The 17,538-nt window shown below is 36.4% G+C and overlaps 1 protein-coding gene across 5 annotated transcripts in view; it reads right to left on the reverse strand.

The window, feature by feature from the left end:
- LOC107827845 (TATA-binding protein-associated factor BTAF1-like) overlaps positions 1-16,732 on the reverse strand; it is a 40,072-nt gene extending 23,340 nt beyond the window's left edge. Inside the window, exons 1-10 of one of the 5 annotated variants that reach the window (XM_016655058.2) lie at positions 16,597-16,732; positions 16,128-16,323; positions 15,874-15,968; positions 13,327-13,541; positions 13,050-13,104; positions 6,274-6,355; positions 3,888-4,225; positions 1,691-1,799; positions 999-1,608; positions 481-613 (exon numbers count right to left, since the gene is read on the reverse strand). In XM_016655058.2, the coding sequence (XP_016510544.2) occupies positions 481-613; positions 999-1,608; positions 1,691-1,799; positions 3,888-4,225; positions 6,274-6,355; positions 13,050-13,104; positions 13,327-13,541; positions 15,874-15,968; positions 16,128-16,179 (1,689 nt within the window). In that variant the 5' untranslated portion in view covers positions 16,180-16,323; positions 16,597-16,732. Of the gene's footprint in view, positions 1-480; positions 614-998; positions 1,609-1,690; positions 1,800-3,887; positions 4,246-4,796; positions 4,919-6,273; positions 6,356-6,559; positions 6,582-13,049; positions 13,105-13,326; positions 13,542-15,873; positions 15,969-16,127; positions 16,324-16,596 lie in introns of those variants that run through there. The other 4 variants (XM_075248626.1, XM_075248625.1, XM_075248627.1 and 1 more) reach the window with 4 other exon arrangements.
- Between the last annotated feature and the right edge of the window lie 806 nt (positions 16,733-17,538).

Genomic DNA, 17,538 nt, shown 5'->3' on the forward strand with positions numbered 1-17,538 from the left:
GCTTCAGGATTAAAAAAGAGAAAAAGAAGTCACTTAGCAAACGCAAGACCGATATTTTTTCTTACATCCCCTCTCTTCATGCAACTGTCTTTACACTATATGACAGAAGAGATCATGACATTAAGCTGCTGATGCTATTGCTTTATCTCATGTGGCAAAAGGAATGATTGACATTTTTGGTTAAAAGTTAGTACAATAGGAAATGTGTATAAAACTCTGTATCTCTTCACCTAATGGCATTCCTACACAGTGGATTGGATAAATGGAGCTAAGGGAGTAATATAAGATATGGTAACGCTTTAAAATTCTCAGTAATTGGTTCAAATGAAAGTGAATTGTAAGAAGAACAACACCCATATTAGTCCATCTCGATAGGAGATTACTAGCTAGAGTGAAAGAGTATCAACTTACTATGCAAGTTAACAATCTTAAAAGCCATACTCAGTGTGCAACGAAAGGCTGAGCTTGGTTCATATTTACCTGCATCTGCAGCAAGATATTTAGTGTCTCATGAACTAGAGTAGGATGCATGTACTTCAGCACAGCGCCTAAAGCTTGTGCACAAGTCTCACGAACAGGAGCCACAACTTGATCCGACACATAGTCTCCAAAACTGTCAATGGAAAAAAAAGCAAAGAATTGGGGGGTGAGGTGTATGTCGGTAACCTAGAGAAAAATAACCATTCTTATCAGTAATTATGAAATCAAGGGGGAAGCCCAGCAGTAGTACAGCAAAGTTGCATTCCAAAACTGTCAACAGCAAAAGAGCAGATTTTTTTTGGGGCGGGGTTAGAAAAAAATAATCTTTTATGCAGCTTTTGTTCCTGTTTGGTATTCAAAAACATTTCTCAATGTTTTATAGACTAATAAATTGCTTTCTTCCTTTTCTTTTCTTCTGGACTTCTTTTCTTTCATTTTTTTTTGTGGTGGGTTTGGGGGAGCTGTTTGAGAACAAAACTAAGCTCAAAGATACCAAATCAAGGGAGGAAAGACCATACCGATCCAATGATAAGACACACAAGAAACGAATAGCACAATCTTGAAGAAATTCACAATTCTTAAGCCAAGAATGCCTAGCCAATTTAACCAAGTTCATCAGCTCACAATTCTCAGGAAGGTTTTCTAGAATATCCATTTTTTCCAACGAAGCCTTATCCACGCCACCTTCCTTCTCCGCTGACATATCATTACCCAGGCTTCCACCACCACTGAGATGAGATTGAGTCTCCAACTTAACAGAACCAATGCTAAATTCACCATTAGCCTGTTCAACAGCCAAACTCAATCCAGCATCTTCCACTTTCACATTAACACCACCAGGATCACCATCCCTGCTGGTACAGACCATTGTATCCATCGCCAAATAAGATGCACCTTCAGGTTCAACCTTCAGTTTCTTTGAAACCGACTCTAACTCATCAGGTGGAACTTGCATATTCAGATCAATTGGTCTCTCCCTTTTGATAGTATTCTCGTCTACCCTATCTTCCATTTTAATATTTAATGCACTATCACATCTCAAGTCTGGAATGATAACTCCTGCATTAGCACCTTGATGGGTTAAGATCTCTCTCATAGCCATGACACTGCCATGACGAACCTCCCATACTGGAGAAGAAATCAGAAACAATTATCTCACAAGAAAACCATGAAAAGAATTAAGTGCAACTGCATAATGGAAGTTGCTTACAAGGATCAAACATATCAAGGATGAGTTGCTCAACAAAACTCTGAAATGGCCAAATCTTATCTCCATCACTCTCTAATCCATCTTCATCAGAGATGTTTTCACCAAATAGCTGCAGAAACAATATTTCATGATTTTGATATTTACAGTTTATAATATAGAGAAAGTATGATAATTACTTAAGCACATGCTTTTGAATGCAGAAGGATGTGAAATGATATACACAAATTTATCAAGAATACTAAACCAGAAATTTAACAGTGGATGATTGGCCATTGCCATGAAAAAAAAAATAGAAAGAAAAAAAATTAGTTTGAAACTGAGGCATGGTTGATTAAATGATTGAAACAAAACATCTTATCTGATCCACAAGATGATTTCGATTGATCTTTAAGGGTATACTAGAGCCGTAACTCTATTGATCATTAAAACTGCTTCTTCCTTGCTTTGAAATAATACAGATTGTTAAAATGGAAAAGTTCCTCTTTCTTCATCATACCATCAATTCTATACAACACCTGAACTCTCTGTAGGTTATATTGTTAATGAAGAAAACTCTGTTAGTTGTACATCCATACCTTCAATTCTAAACGACTTGAACGGCTAAAATTTATCTGCTAATACAGCTTCAAAACTACATTAAACCTCCCAACAAACCACTAACAGTTAAAATTTTAGACAATGGTGCCACAACTTGCATACATGACCTCAACTTAAATTAACCAATAAACAACTAATTCACCCCGCTAGCTTTAATGTCAAATTTTCAAGGCAGTTATAAAGTTTAATGTCAATTGACCATACCTTCAATTCTATACAACTAGAACAGTTTAAAGTACCCATTTTTACTGTTTCAAAACTCTCCTAAAACTACCGAAATAAGCAATAGCTCAAATTCAACAGTGGTGCCAACTTTTGCATATATGATCTCAACTGTAATTAATAGCTAACCAACTTACTCCACCCACGACCTTTAATTACATTTTCACAGGACAAAATAACTCCCAGATTCACTGCACCATACTAGCTTTAGGTGGCTCTCAAACTTATCAGCTCCACATCAACATCCTCTACTTTTGATGTCACTCCAACTCCAAACAAGTTTATGTCCAGTTTGTCTCGAGTTTACATTGCAGGCAGGAATCATGAAGCCTAAACAGGCTTCCAGATATCAAGAACTATGAGCTCCTTTTGCAGCAGCACTGCAAAGCCTGAATAGGACATCAGGGCAAAGGAAAGAGCAGCATAGGTTCCTAGCAAAGGCAGCACCTTAAGTCTGCCAAAAATCACAGGGAAAATTATCTAAGAACAGCCTGCATTCCTAAACTTAATCCTGAAGCAACCGCTCACAGGAAAAGATTGCAAGTTGCACTTCGATATTAATTCACTAGCAATGTATATCAATTTGCAAAAGAAACGATGCACCAAACAGATGAACTTAATAGAAGCAAGGCAAAGCAGCTAAGGATAACTAATCGAAGGAAAGATCCAGCTAAAAGTAGATACAGTTATGCTGCCAAAGTATAATCCTGGACAGAGACCTCGAGACCTAGACTTTTCTCAGACTAATGAACTAACTTAGGTTCGACAGCAATTGTACAAAGAAGACCCAGGAATTTAAAAGTTCCCAGACTAACAAATTTATTTAGAATCTAAAAGCAAGATAACATCACGAAAACACCACAACATAGCATTCATTGACAGTGAAAAGATAAAACCAAAAAAAAAAAAAAAAGATAAAACAAATCCCCGAGTACGATGCGCATATAAGATTCACCCTTCAAGACTGTACTGAAATCAATCCACAAATGAAATAAGAAAAAAGAAAACAAAAATATATCAATAGAAAACAATACAATCATCTACTAGTTAGGAATCCGATATCCTGTAAACACTAAAAGTTCATGAACAAAAAATTAACAGGACTCTTTTAATATGAAGAAATTTGCCCTCCATTACACGCATAGATATCTTTCTCCAACATACAATGTATGATAGGAGAGCGAGCAAATACGAATTTTGAATCTCAAACGACAAAGAAAAACAAGAAAAAGAGATCATAAGAGAACCCAAAAAGATGAAGATACTAGAAGAAAATATAATTTCAGTATGTGAGTGAAAATACACATGCATATTGATGTTAGTAGCACCTTGTATCTGAATTATTTAAGCGTACAGCAAAATTAGGATATCTTGTAACCTTATTAGAGCTCGATATATCGGGACACATGCCCCTAGGAGATATTATATCTTGTGATTGTGGAGCTTCTGTATCTCCATCCTTATTCCATCCTTTTGTTTGGTCCTTTGAACTTATTTTTGCTTTCCGCTTCAGCAAATTTAGTTCCCTTGCACTGGGCCTCCGAGATCTGACACTTGGTACCATTTTTGCAACAAAATGCCGGATATTGCCGACAGGCCTTGATGAATAATATTGAGTAGCAACACCATTTCCTGGAGAATTAGCTCTCTGCACGATCAGGTCCTCATCCCTTATCATTTCATTGACATCCATGAACTGCTCACACACATCTAATCCTGATTACGAGAATGACTACCTGTTAGTTTGCAAATAATTTATTCATTTAGCCACATGGGAGAGAGAATAAGAATCACGCCGCTACATTAACTAACATAGAAGAGAGAGAGCCAAGGTCTAGATTTCTCATGTGAGAAGAAAATAGTTATCATCTAAAAATTGGTTATAATAAAGTCAATCAAGAAAAATGAAAGAGACGAAATTGAAGTAGCAGGCATGTTCCCTATGAGAACTTATTTCCACTAGCGAATTCTAGTTAGTTGGACTAAGTAGAACCATGGAGCAGTTCTTCTAACTTAGATGCAGCATTTACAATTTAGTATGCTAACATGCACTTAGACAGCGCAGGCTCCAGAGCCCAGCAGTACCAATAACTGAACCAGTAAATGTTGAGGCTACTACACGCTGCTATATCTACCTTTTACTGATGTATAGAAACAAGAGTTCGGATTGATGCGAACAATTTGACCTAAATGATCCAAAGAACTATCCCCATCGGCATGCTCGCACATGCACTTATGGGTGATTAAGTATGTAACTGAAAATCAGGAAATTAGTTATTAAACTCACACAGCTTTGCTTCTTTCTCCCACATGCAGGTGGTCAGGTGCGTAACTGAAATTCATTCTATGAAGTACTTCGTAATAAACTCAGATAGATGCATAACTTCTTCCTCCCACTGTTGCCCAAATCTAATCACACAAGAGAAATAATAACTATCATCAACCACCCATAAAGATATATTTTCTAGCGGTTTCTACGAAATTTACATGGTAATCGCGGTTACAAATACAGAAAACTGCAACAAGTTCTAAAAATTGGCATTCGATTGGTTGAAAAAAAATAAATGACAGCATCAATTTCATTTGTTTCTTCTCCAACATGCGTGTAAATCCAAGGATAACGGTAAGGAAAGCTACCTAAGGAATTTCCAATTTACTCCCTCCCGCACCTACCCCCCCCCCCCAAGAAAAAAGAAAACAAAAGAACATAATCAGCACAAGGTGATTCTAGATACGCAAATGTTGAAGTGGAAACCAGCATTAGGTTAAGATTACTCTCAGTGAATCCAGAGAGTTTTGAAGACAAAAGGTGAAGCAACAGAAAAGGAGGCAAACAATGGAAAAGATTACTTGCTTGCATCGCTACCATCTTCAACAATGTCAACAAGATAATCCTTGGGTAGTGTCTCAAAAACCTCAGGTTTATTAACTGCCAAACGCTCATTTCAGGTTTATCTCAAAATTGCGTCCAATTTTCTAAAAGAGAAACCAATTCTCCAAAAAATTCAATATTCTTTTACTTTTTAAGTTATAATTGTCAACAAGGTAATTTTTTAAATCGACTTTTGTACCAACTTTCATCCAAACACAGTAAAACTCGAATTCTTATCTTAGTAACGCTATGCAAACAATGGAGCCGCAAACTTAAGAGAAGAGAGTGGGTGAACACATTACTGCACAAATGAAATCCACAACTTAACTTCGGAAACTACGTAATCAGTCTTGAGTAGAAATCCGTTTGTGATCAACTGTGACTACGCACCCAGATCAGTCTGCCAATGTGCCAGACCTACTTATCCAAGGAGAATTGCTAAACCATACTCAATAGATTTGTCATTCTCCCTGACTGACTATAGAAATCCGTGTCACCTTCATATCACAAATCCTAAATCTTCTGAATCTTCTCCAATCAACCCATGGCATGCATTCACCTACTCCCAATACTTGCTTTTTTCCACATACTGTAGGCTTATCTCAATAAAACCAGGACAATGATAAGGTAAAATAAACCAAGACAGATTTTTTAATGGCAGGTCTAATTAGAGTGTCTCTTCGAACATAGTTTGTACCATTTGACAACACTCCCCTACCCAGCCTGCAAAGTTTTCAGGCCCGTTTTACTTTAGTAATTTCAATACCACAAACACACAAGCAGCACTTCAATCTGAAATCTTTTTATTTTATTATAAAGTGGTTTTAATGGCATAAAAACAATTAGCTATCAACAGCCTTGGTCAGCTAACCAGTTAATGATGTGAACTCACCCAATCGACGTCGCAGGTTTTGTTTCTGGCGGGCCAATCGCTCCCTTGAATTCTTGCTATTGTCCATGGGAATATCATACTCCTGAATGAAGACAATATAAAGCATCTGAGTAATGCACTTGCATACAATTCCAATATCCTACAAAACAACAAAATTCAAAAAAGAAAAAAACACAAAGAATTCACTAGAACAAGTAGGGCACACATTCCGGAATCCAGGACATTGGCTTTCAATTTGTGCATTTGCCTTTGGATAAATGCAAACATTATGTAGGATCAATTCTACCTCCATCATAAATGAAGGATCAACTGTCTCCTAATCCTCCCATAAGGATTTCAATCAATCAATTACTGCTACCAAGACATGATAGAATCGGCATCACCACCTTGTACCTCATTTTCTTCCACAGATGTAGTCCTAAATGAAATAATAATTTTGACTAAGAATGGATTGATACGGTGAAGAGAATATATAAGTATACCAACTAAGAGTCTACTCTTTGATGAGATTTTTCTGAGCTGAAACATCATTCTCAAAGACAACATCACCGCAAAGTCTTAACTTACAAAGCTTGCAGTTCTTCCTCATCTTTTAAAATAGCTAAATTCCTCCCACTAGATTATTGGTGGAAGCTCAAGTATTAATTCTGGTTCAGTAACAAAATTACCATATAATTCAAATTAGAAGGATATTCTTAAAAAGGAAATAAAGCAGAAGCAAAAAAGAAAACCAATAATTAGTGTCAATTTCAGTAATTTCTCAGTAAAGGAGACATTTCCTGTTATGTCAAAGAAGAAACTCTGGCATTAAGTAGAGCTCCTGAACTCAATTCCAAGACATAAGAAATATGTACACCTTTTACATATTATTATCCCCTTTCGATATTAGTGACTTGAACTCCCCTCTGTGCAATAAGGAAATAGATTAACCACCCTCCTACAGTCTAAAATTTCTTGTGAATTACCCCCACACTGACACTCCTATGTTGTGCTTAACCCAATTAGCTTAGGAATAGGCTAACCATCCGTTAGCCGTCTAAAAACTACTCCTCAACATTAACTTGTGCTTAACTCATTATATTCTTTCATCTTTCTCAAAAAATACTATTAGTCTTTCTTTTAAAAATATTGGAATACTTCCACATTTGCATGTTAAGATATTATCTCTCTCTCTCTTAAATAAATAAATAAATATATATATATATATATATATATATATATATATATATATATATATATATATATATTATAAATGGTATTACAACACTAAGACAGTGTGTTAAAAATTACAAAATGTGCAATGCCTCGATCATATCTAACATGGAATCTACCAGTGTAAAGGCGAAAAGCTCTAAAAGGCGTTCTAGGTCTATTAGCGCTTTAAGCGCAAAGCACACTTAAAAGTGTGGGCTTTAGTTTAAAAAAAAAGGCGCAACTACGGGAAAAGATAAAATATATATCTAATTCAAGAACCAAGTAACAAATTCATTTATAATATTTTCCATTACAGCTACTACACATTTATTTTCTGATTATATTTGTTGTTTAGTGCCACTTGATTCACGATAAAACTCATGGCAATGAGGCGCATGTCTTAGTGCCTTGTCTTACACTGAAGCGCAGCTTAAGCGACGTGAAGCAACCTCCCTGAGCTTTTCTAAGCTTCGGGGTTTAAACGCGCGTTAATTGAGCCTTTGACAACACTGGAATCTACATCATTTACAAGGGCCATGTTGCACCAAAAGCTACCAAAGAAATATATTTGTGTTTGAGGCTATGTATGTTGCTAACTTTGGCCTTCAAAAATTCTATTGTTTCTCGGTCCAAATTGTCCACTAAACCATGGGAATAGTGTTCGAAAGCTTGTGTGTCTTCCTATTGAAACCATCTCTTCTCCAGCTATGTAAGAAATCCAGAGTGGAGTGACACGCATTGTCTAGGATATGCCCAAAATAGCAAAAACAAGCTCCAAATATGATAAGTTATCTTGCAATGTAGGAAAAGACGACATAGTATTGAACTCTTAAATTTATCCCTTTGTCCCAAAGAATATAGCATTCAAGTACAAAGGTCAACACACATCAGCTTCAATGTGAATATGGATATTGAACTCTTAAATTTTTAAGCAAAATTCACATATTTAATATTACATAAAAGCAACACAAATCACCATTTTTTATAGTGAGAAGGATTTAACAAATGTTTCCCAAACCATAATTGTCCCCGAATAATATCAGCACCATTCTCTTTTGATCATTTGATAAAGCCTATTCTTTTGCCTTAATCAAAGAATTCATACAATGAAAATGATATTAACTCCATTCTCTTTAAGGAGGGGAGTAAAAAGCTTAATGATAAATCCTATAAATTATTCTATAACCCGTTTTTAAATAATAGTAATTTATTGCTCTGACGGAAAAATCCTACTATACAAGTGGTATACATTAAAGTAGAAAACCTATACAAAAACAGGTTTCTCTACAATAATTAACCCAAAACAAAAGGCATGACATGCCCTCAAATGGGCAGATTTGTTTTTAACCCCCCAAAAGCTCTTATATTTCTCTCCTTCCAAAGCACTTGCAAAGGAGCCAGCACATCATTCTCCTTCTCTTGAATGTCCAAACATGTAATTGGAATCAATTCAATGTAGTCCAAACAAATTCGTCACGACCACCACATCAGGTAACAAGAACCTTGTAGCAAACAACATACCAGGGTATTCTCACAAGTGGGAGTCTAGGGAGGGTAGTATGTACGTTACCCTTACCCCTACCTTGTGTTGTTTCCGATAGACCTCGGCTCAATGAAAGCAAAATCACAGTAATTATGACAAAGAACTACGGAAGAAACGCAATAGCAACAACCAAAAAAAAATAATACAATCGAAGCAAAAGAAATATAAGGTAATAATAGAGATCTAAAAATAAGGATCACAGGGATAACACTAGTACTACAACCATGGAAAATAAGTACAGGTTTAAAAAGAAATACGCTAGACTATTTACTAACTTACTACCTTAGTCCTCGACTTCCACAGCCTCCTATCAAGGGTCATGTCCTCGATAAGCTAAAGATGTGTCATGCCATGCCTAATCATCTCTCCCCAATACTTTTTCAACCTACCTCTACCTCTCCTTGGACCCGCAATAGTCAACCTCTCACATCTCTTTACTGGGCATCTATGTCTCTCCTCTTCACATGCCCGAACCATCTCAGCTTCGCTTCCCGCATTTTGTCCACCACACAGGTCACTCCCACCTTGTCCCGAATATCTTTATTCCTAATCTTATCTCTCATATTATGCCCACACATCCATCTCATCATCCTCATTTCTGCTACTTTCATCTTCTGACTGACCAACACTCCACCTCATACAACATAGTTGGTCTAACAACTACTTTATAAACTTACTTTTAAGTCTTGGTGGCACATTCTTGCCGCACAAGACACCGGATGCGAGCCTTTACTTCATCCACCCCACTCCAATACAATGTATGACATCCTCATCAATCTCCTCATTACCTTAGATTATAGACCCTAAATACTTAAAACTTGCTCTCTTGGAAATGGCGTGTGTATCCATCTTCAACCTCAGCCTCCCAAGTCACGTCACGAAAATTGCACTCCAAGTGTTTTGTATTACTCCTACTCAACTTGAAACCTTTAGACTCTAAGATTTACCTCCAAACCTCAAGTCTAGCGTTAATACCACCTTGTCTCGTCAAACAAGAACCTTGTAGGTGTATCAAAAATTAACTCAAAAGAAATAAAAGTCCTCAACTAGACATTCAGTTTCCACCCCGGTACACACTACAACAATCATGCCCCACCAAAAGTTAACCCAACACAAAAGACACAAAATGTCCTCAACTAACAAATTCGTTTTTCCACCCTAATATAAAGCTCGCATGTTGCAAGGTAGTCAAGCGATTTCTCTTTTTTGTGGGAGAGCATAGTTCTAGTTTAGAGCACTGTATCTGCTCCCTCTTCTACTTATCATTATTTTATTATTATTTTATTATCTTATTCTTTAATTTTATTACTTCTGTTGTTTCTTTTGCTTTGGTTATCTTTCTATTTCTGATGTCAATATTTTTTTCCTTCAGTGTTTTCATCATAGCTTTTTTACTCCTGTATTTTTCAAAATATATTTTTTTGAGCCGAGGGTCTATCGGAAGTAGTCTCTCTACCTCACACAAGGTAGGAGTAATGTCTGCGTACACTTTACCCTCCCCAGACCCCACTTGTGGGATCACATTGGTTATGTTTTTATTGTATATAACGCTTGCATGTCCCTCTCTCCAAAATGCATGTGTAAGAGCCAAAGGTACAATCAATGCTTTGTACCTCCTCCTACTCCTTAGCCCTAGGTAAGCCCCAAGGGCTCAATTGTTGCAAGCATTCATTAGTACATTTCGAAGAGATTTAGCACGTCCAACACAGTGGGTAGTGGGTAACTGCAACCAGGAACCTTCTGCATGCACCAAAAGTTAACCTAAAACAAAACACATGCCTCAATTTACAAATTCATTTTCCAACCCTCACAACTCTCATGTTCCTTTTTCTCCTAAGTATTCACATACATGCCAAAAGAGCTCCATTCCCGCGTTTTGGATTCCTTCTACTAAAAGCACAGATAAACATCATGTCCTTAAGCTGGTATTTTCTGAACATATTCAACACTTCCAGATTGACTTGTTATCCGTCAATGTAGTAAGAAATTACCTCCATCCAACTATTTTCATATGAATCACCATCTGACATACATTAACTTTCTTTTGTGAATTTTCAATTGTTAGGACGGCTCCATGTGCTGCCAGCAACGTAAACAAACATACATTCCAAGGAATTCAAACTAATACCCCTCTCTTTAGTAACCTATTGTAGCACTTCACCAAGAATATTACGCTCCCCTACCTTTCCTCTTCCAAGTATCTTGATCTAATTGCATGATATCTTGTTCATAAAGTAATTCCATCGGATTTTGGAACCCATCTCAATCGATCTTGTAGACTTCCCTTGAACCTTCATTCGCAAAGAGGCCCTTTTGCACCACATGAACCTAATAATTGCCGCATGCTTCAGGTCTGATATGCCGCAGATAGTGAGAAAGAAACATTCTAGAATATTGTTGTCACATGCTTCACACTTGATATCTTGTAGATAGTTGGAAAGGTAACACTCGAGGATATGTGAACACCTTCCACTCCACCAGGTGAAAATTTTGTAAACCATCAATTCTTTTCCACAAATCTCCGTTGTATGTCATTCGTTTTAGCTCTTCTTTTTTTTTTTTTGAAAAAGAGATATCACTCGTATTTTTTGGGTTAAATACTTACCCATTGCATTACTATGTCTTCACCACCCTTTTGCTTAGTGAATACCTTTGCGAATTTGGCATTCTAGAATATCATAAGGTCCCTATGAAAAGCATCTAGGAAGAAAGGAGAAGCGGTTATTGATTCTACACAAATCAAATAGAGATCCACTCTATGAAAGGCTTTGAGTGGTAGATTGAGTCTAAGCCATCTTCTATACTCGTACTAATGGCTTATCTAGCCAGATTAACATTACTATGATGCTTATAAGTGCTTGCAAATGACAATAAAGCTCATCATTCAACAATAAAAGCATTGGATAGACACAAACCAATCAATTGTACGAATCCAACAATTGTTAATCTCTACTTCCTGCATATCTTTGCATCATAGTTGTTAAATGCAATTGCTTTACAAAACAAGGTGCATTCATCTGTGAATCCATACGCTTCAGATAAGTGTGCTTCAAACAATGATGCACAAAAGCCCTCAGGTCCATGGTCTCCGGGTTTGAACCCTGTTGTAGAGTGTAGACTTGACAAAAGTCTGGTTTTTAAGCGGAGATAGTAAACGGGCAGGCTCATTATCCGAGTTTCAAAACATGCACCAATGACCCACGAGGATTTCTTAGTTTAAAAAAAAGAGTTAGAGTTACCCCAAAAAGAAATAATCGATTCTTTGAATCTCAACTTCGAGGGGTTGAACAGCATTATTGGATATTAGATGTCAAAATTAGTAATACTATTGAAATTTGATTATTATCGTATACTTCTAATTTTTCGTAAATTGTGCATTTCACTTTAAAGAAGCATGCACTTTACTTCTGCCTTTTCACTTCAAGCCCCATGGACCTAGTCATTTCATTGCGCTTTGCTTGTAAAAATACTGCTTTGCATAAAATGCAAGCATAAAAAACTAATTAAAACCTTATATTTAGATAAGGTATGCATCCTCGTGATTACTTATAACAAGATATAAGACTATAAACAGGCCTTGAAAAGAGCTCAAAAAAAATTTATAAGATCATTAAGATGCACCTCTAAGATGATGTACTGTCAGTACCTAGTAATTGCAGAAATGAGCTTTCAATTGAATCATGGGTTAAATTTTAAACCTGGCTAACTTCTGTATTTTCATTCTATCAATATTGGTCAGGTAAAATAGCATGATGAGGTAGTCCTCATTACTGAGTTTAATAAGATGCATTCATGAATGCCATCTTTTATAAGAATTAGGTGGCGAGCTACAAGCTTCACGCAATCAGAAGACGACAACCAAAATAAATTGAGAAAATACCTGTTTTTAGTGTCTCATTGACAAACTCCATTAATAAACAACCATAGAATCCAACAAAGAATCTCAATAACTATAAGCAACATTTTATCAAAAAATTCCTAATGCATTCCCACTGAGGAAGCATGACAGCTGCCAAGGTCAAAAGGAACAATAGAGTACCTGTCCTGCAGACGCCAATAGAGCCCCAAACTCTAGTACTTTGTTCAAGTCAAAACTGCAGGCATAAAAAACAAAACTCAATGATCTAACAATGCAAGAATACCATACCTTTCTCGGCCTTTTAGCTAAGATCAAGTGTAGTAACAATGCAAGAATACCAATGAACTACATAAAAAAAAAAGCAATCAAATACTACATCTCTGCAGCCAAATAGCTTCAAAAGAAAATATGGAATATACGATATTGTATCAAGAAAGATAAATACAGAATGTGCAACCTTCTAAATGAGGTCCCTCCTATTTTAGGATAACATTTAGGCCAAGCTACCAATTCTGCAACATTGCCTGAGATCCCTGCTTCAGACATTTTCACCTCTACAGATGAACAGACTTCAGCCAGAGATGTATGTTTAACATTTTCAGCAATTGATCCAATGGCATGAGCAGCAGCAACTCTGGTGTCCCACTTTTTACTCCTAAGATATTGCGAAACCTACACTCAAAAGGGAATTATGGTGACCACTCAATGTTATACACGAAGAATCTTCCATTCAACATCAAGAGCATATTTTTCTCAACAAATAGAATAACCTAAGAATACAAGAGAAAGTACATGTCCAAGTTGAATCAATAAACAGCGGTTCACCATCCAGGTAAAAGGAAAGTTTTGCAACGAAAATAGCTCGTAATTTACAGGCCAAAGCTTGGGCAGAAGACACTTAACAAGCAAAGAAGCTACAAATGTCATTGTTTATTGAAATCCCTAACTGATGAGCGGCTCAGGCTACAAGAGTAAAACAAGAGTAGAAGCCGGTCTCTGTGTGTTTTTTCCTTGGCCTGTAAATATAGTGTCCCACAAACATCAATGGACCTAGCCGTATAAGGTGGTTCATAAAGGAATCAAAATGTTGAGAGTTGATTATGTGGTGGATCCCTCGCCAACAGGTAATTCCTCCTCTCTTCCAATCTTTGTTGCCCTCTCTCTCTTAATATTTTATTCATCATTTTGTCTACACTTCTTTGACTCCACTACACTCTTGTCACCCGATCTTCTTCCTGCTATTCTATTGTCAAAAATATTTTGTTTTTACTGCTGTTCTACTGAAGAATGAGCAACCTGATGACCCACTGTTAAGCAATAACCATCTCGCAAGTCCTACACTATTTTATTTTATCGGAAAATTTCTTCTTGGATATTTCTAAATTTTGTTCCACCAGAAGTTGATCAACAATTCCTCTGTGCTTTCATCCTTTTGAAGAAAAAAATGAGTGACAATCTCAATCCGAACAGCATTTGATAAGGGAGGCAAAAGGAGAAAAGAAGAGAAAATCATTTCTGTTATATGAGCCAGCCATTAAAGCATCTATAAATGGTTTTAGGTTTAATCTTGTGTTTTATTTTCAGTTTGTGGATTGCTTTCAAGTCAAGTTTAATTCGGTATAATTTGCATTTAGCATTAATTATACGGAGAATATTGTTAAGGTACTTTCTTAATGTTCCCTATTATTTTTAGGTTATAACTGTTTTCGGTAGGAAAACAGGCTATTTATGTAATCTGGATAATTTTCTTAACAGGTTTAGCAGAGCTCTTTAAGTCCAAAAACACTCCCGTAATTTTCAGGATTCAATAGTTATAAATAATACGAGAATCTATTCTTTCTGGGTTGCTTCTTTAGAACTTGTGCAACCTCACATTAGGAGGTACCTAATGCATTCTAGGTGGAATTCTAATATCATTTCTTCATTCTTAGTTACTACTCACCTGACTACAGTACACGGCGCTATTTATTTCTTCTTTGCTTTTTTGTAATATAAATCATCACCATCCTCTGGTTACCCTACAGGCCTTAACCACCAAGTTTTTTTCTAAATGTTTCACTTCAGCCACAAAACCCTGCAAATCTAGCCTAGGTTGGTTATTGTTCCACTACTCGTATTGTTGGGTCTCATATTTTGGATCTAGTGATCTCCTTTCTTATTCTACATCACCCTTTCGCTTCTTTTATTTAGTAGGTTCAACTACCTATCATGTCAAGTTGACGCATAAACAGTTCAACATCCAAGACCTGCTACAAGACCAAAGACCCAAAAGGCTAGAACATCCATTTATGTGCAATATGCATGACGACTAACATTCTAGTCAGAACCACACAAACCTTCTCTTACATCACCGAGAGGCTATACAACAGGAACTACTACAGAAGCTTGTTCTGCCTCTAGCTGGGGTTTTATGCCCAACTGTTCATTAAAAGGTAACATTACAGAATCTTCTCTAATTGTGTAAGGGTAATCTTATTGGTAGAACAAATGAGTATATCGATTTCTTGGATTTGCTAAGGGGCAGACAATAGATGCAGTTTTGATGTTCTTTATGTTCTGATCTGCATTCCCTTTGTTATTGTACTACTGGTGCCATCTTGGTACCTTAAATCAATAAAACTTTTCCCATTTCAAAAAATAAAAGGTAACATTTTGAAAATCAAGCTGCAATTCGACCAGTAAAGTACTCGTTTAATTAAACACCACCTATCATTACGTAAAGTTCTGTAGAATTACTTCCTGTCAGAAATAAATATGTTGCTGAGCCAAGAGCACTCACTATCTAACATTTATGGACTACTCTAAAAACGTACATATCTCATAGATTTACTGCAGATGAACTCGGGGAGAGGAAGATTTTTAATTAGAAGGCTTCTATCTCCCAACAGTTAAATGTTACCACTTCTGACTCAAAGACACATTACCAGTGTTTGGTCGCAACAACAGAGAGGCAAGAATGGAAATTTTGATATAATTAGATAACAAACTGCAGATAAAGACGTACCTTACTCAACAAAGAGTTCAGGTCCTGAGGATGTGATTTGGCTATTTCACCAATCTGCCTAGCAGCTGTCAATCTTGTTGCTTGGGTCGAGCCAGCTTAATTTTGGTTAAAGCTAACACATGCATACAATTTAAAAGTTTTATAGCTAAAAATATAAGCTAGCAAACAAAAAACCTAAATTTTCCATTCTTTCCGTGTTAAGAGATCAATGCATGTGTATATCATTAAGCATGCAACAAAATGCAAAAGGATACTGTCTAATAAAGTGAGCAGGCGATTAAGCCGTGATGATTGCTGCTGAGCCATACTGCCCCTGCTATGCCCGACTCTTACGCCACGCCAGTTCTCAATTCAACAATCAGCCACCATCATCACATATCGTTCCCTGTCAATTCTCTCAAGTTCCCTTCACACCCTTGCATGTGTCACTCATACAACGATCATACTCTCCTACAAGCAACATTAACATCATTAATTCACATTTCAATTCTCATGTACTCGCTACAACATCAAATTACCACCATAGAAAGTTCAATTTTTTCACAAAAATTCGTAAGATTAACATGCAAAATTGAATTACGAGATTTATTTAACAGGAACTTTAGAGTAAAACGAAGAAATTATAATTACATATAAGAAATGGAAGAATGCTACTGATCCAATTTTCATATAGAAAAATTAATAGATAGAGAAATGTAGATATATAGAGAATGAGGAGTGTACCTGGGAAAGGATCTTCTAGACTGACCTATTATTCTTCCTTATTCTTCTTGTTGTTGTGGATTAGGTTGTGGCAAAGTGAGAAGAACGAGGGTTTCGATTTATGATAACAGAGGAGAGGAAGGCAAAGGCATCGCATCTTTTTATAAAAGAAAAACAAAACTAAAATTCTGCGATTCTGGTGTATTGACCCGACCCGCATATTGATTAATAATCTACCAAATTACCGAATCCTAACTCGGCGGGGCGCTTACTCGGTGCATTTGGGCTGTAGCCCAATGGACTTAGATGACTAGCCCGAATGATGATGTTCGATTTATGCCCCAATTTTTCACATTGAATATGTTGATAAAATTAGCTAGGATTGCTACTTTTTAGGCCGGTTATTAGAATTAAGCCAGTTTTTAAATTGTATTGGTAATCACTCTTTAATGGAAAAATAAAATCTAAACATAAATATCCCTCTCTTAAACATAGAAAAACTCCAAGAACGATTACTGGAGTTTGAACAATTAGTAGTCTAAACTTCATGAATTGTAATGGGTTTGAAAACCTCCTGTAGATGGAAATTCGGTATATTATGCTGGAGTTTCAGAATTTTTCAAGTAAAACTCCAACGCACGATACTAGATTGTGCTTACAACCTACTCGTATGAATACTCCATTGAAATAACATCAATATCAGTAATTTCATCAAACTCGTTGCCCACAACATCCAAATTTTTCTTGTTGAGGATGGATTAAAGAGTTTAGATCTTTATGTTTTAAAGTACTTTGTGTTGAATCATCATGTTTCTGCATTTTGTTAATGGGGTTTGTAGTTTTTCTCCTTTCTGTTTGTTACGCGATTGCAGGAGCTCAATGAGCTCGAGGATCGCAAAGTTAATTCAGGAAGAACTTCGAGAAGTCAACTGTGTATGAGAAATTCAGAGAGATGAAGGGAGA

Source organism: Nicotiana tabacum, unplaced genomic scaffold (assembly GCF_000715075.1).
Source record: "Nicotiana tabacum cultivar K326 unplaced genomic scaffold, ASM71507v2 Un00003, whole genome shotgun sequence".
In the NCBI taxonomy this organism is placed as follows: domain Eukaryota; kingdom Viridiplantae; phylum Streptophyta; class Magnoliopsida; order Solanales; family Solanaceae; genus Nicotiana; species Nicotiana tabacum.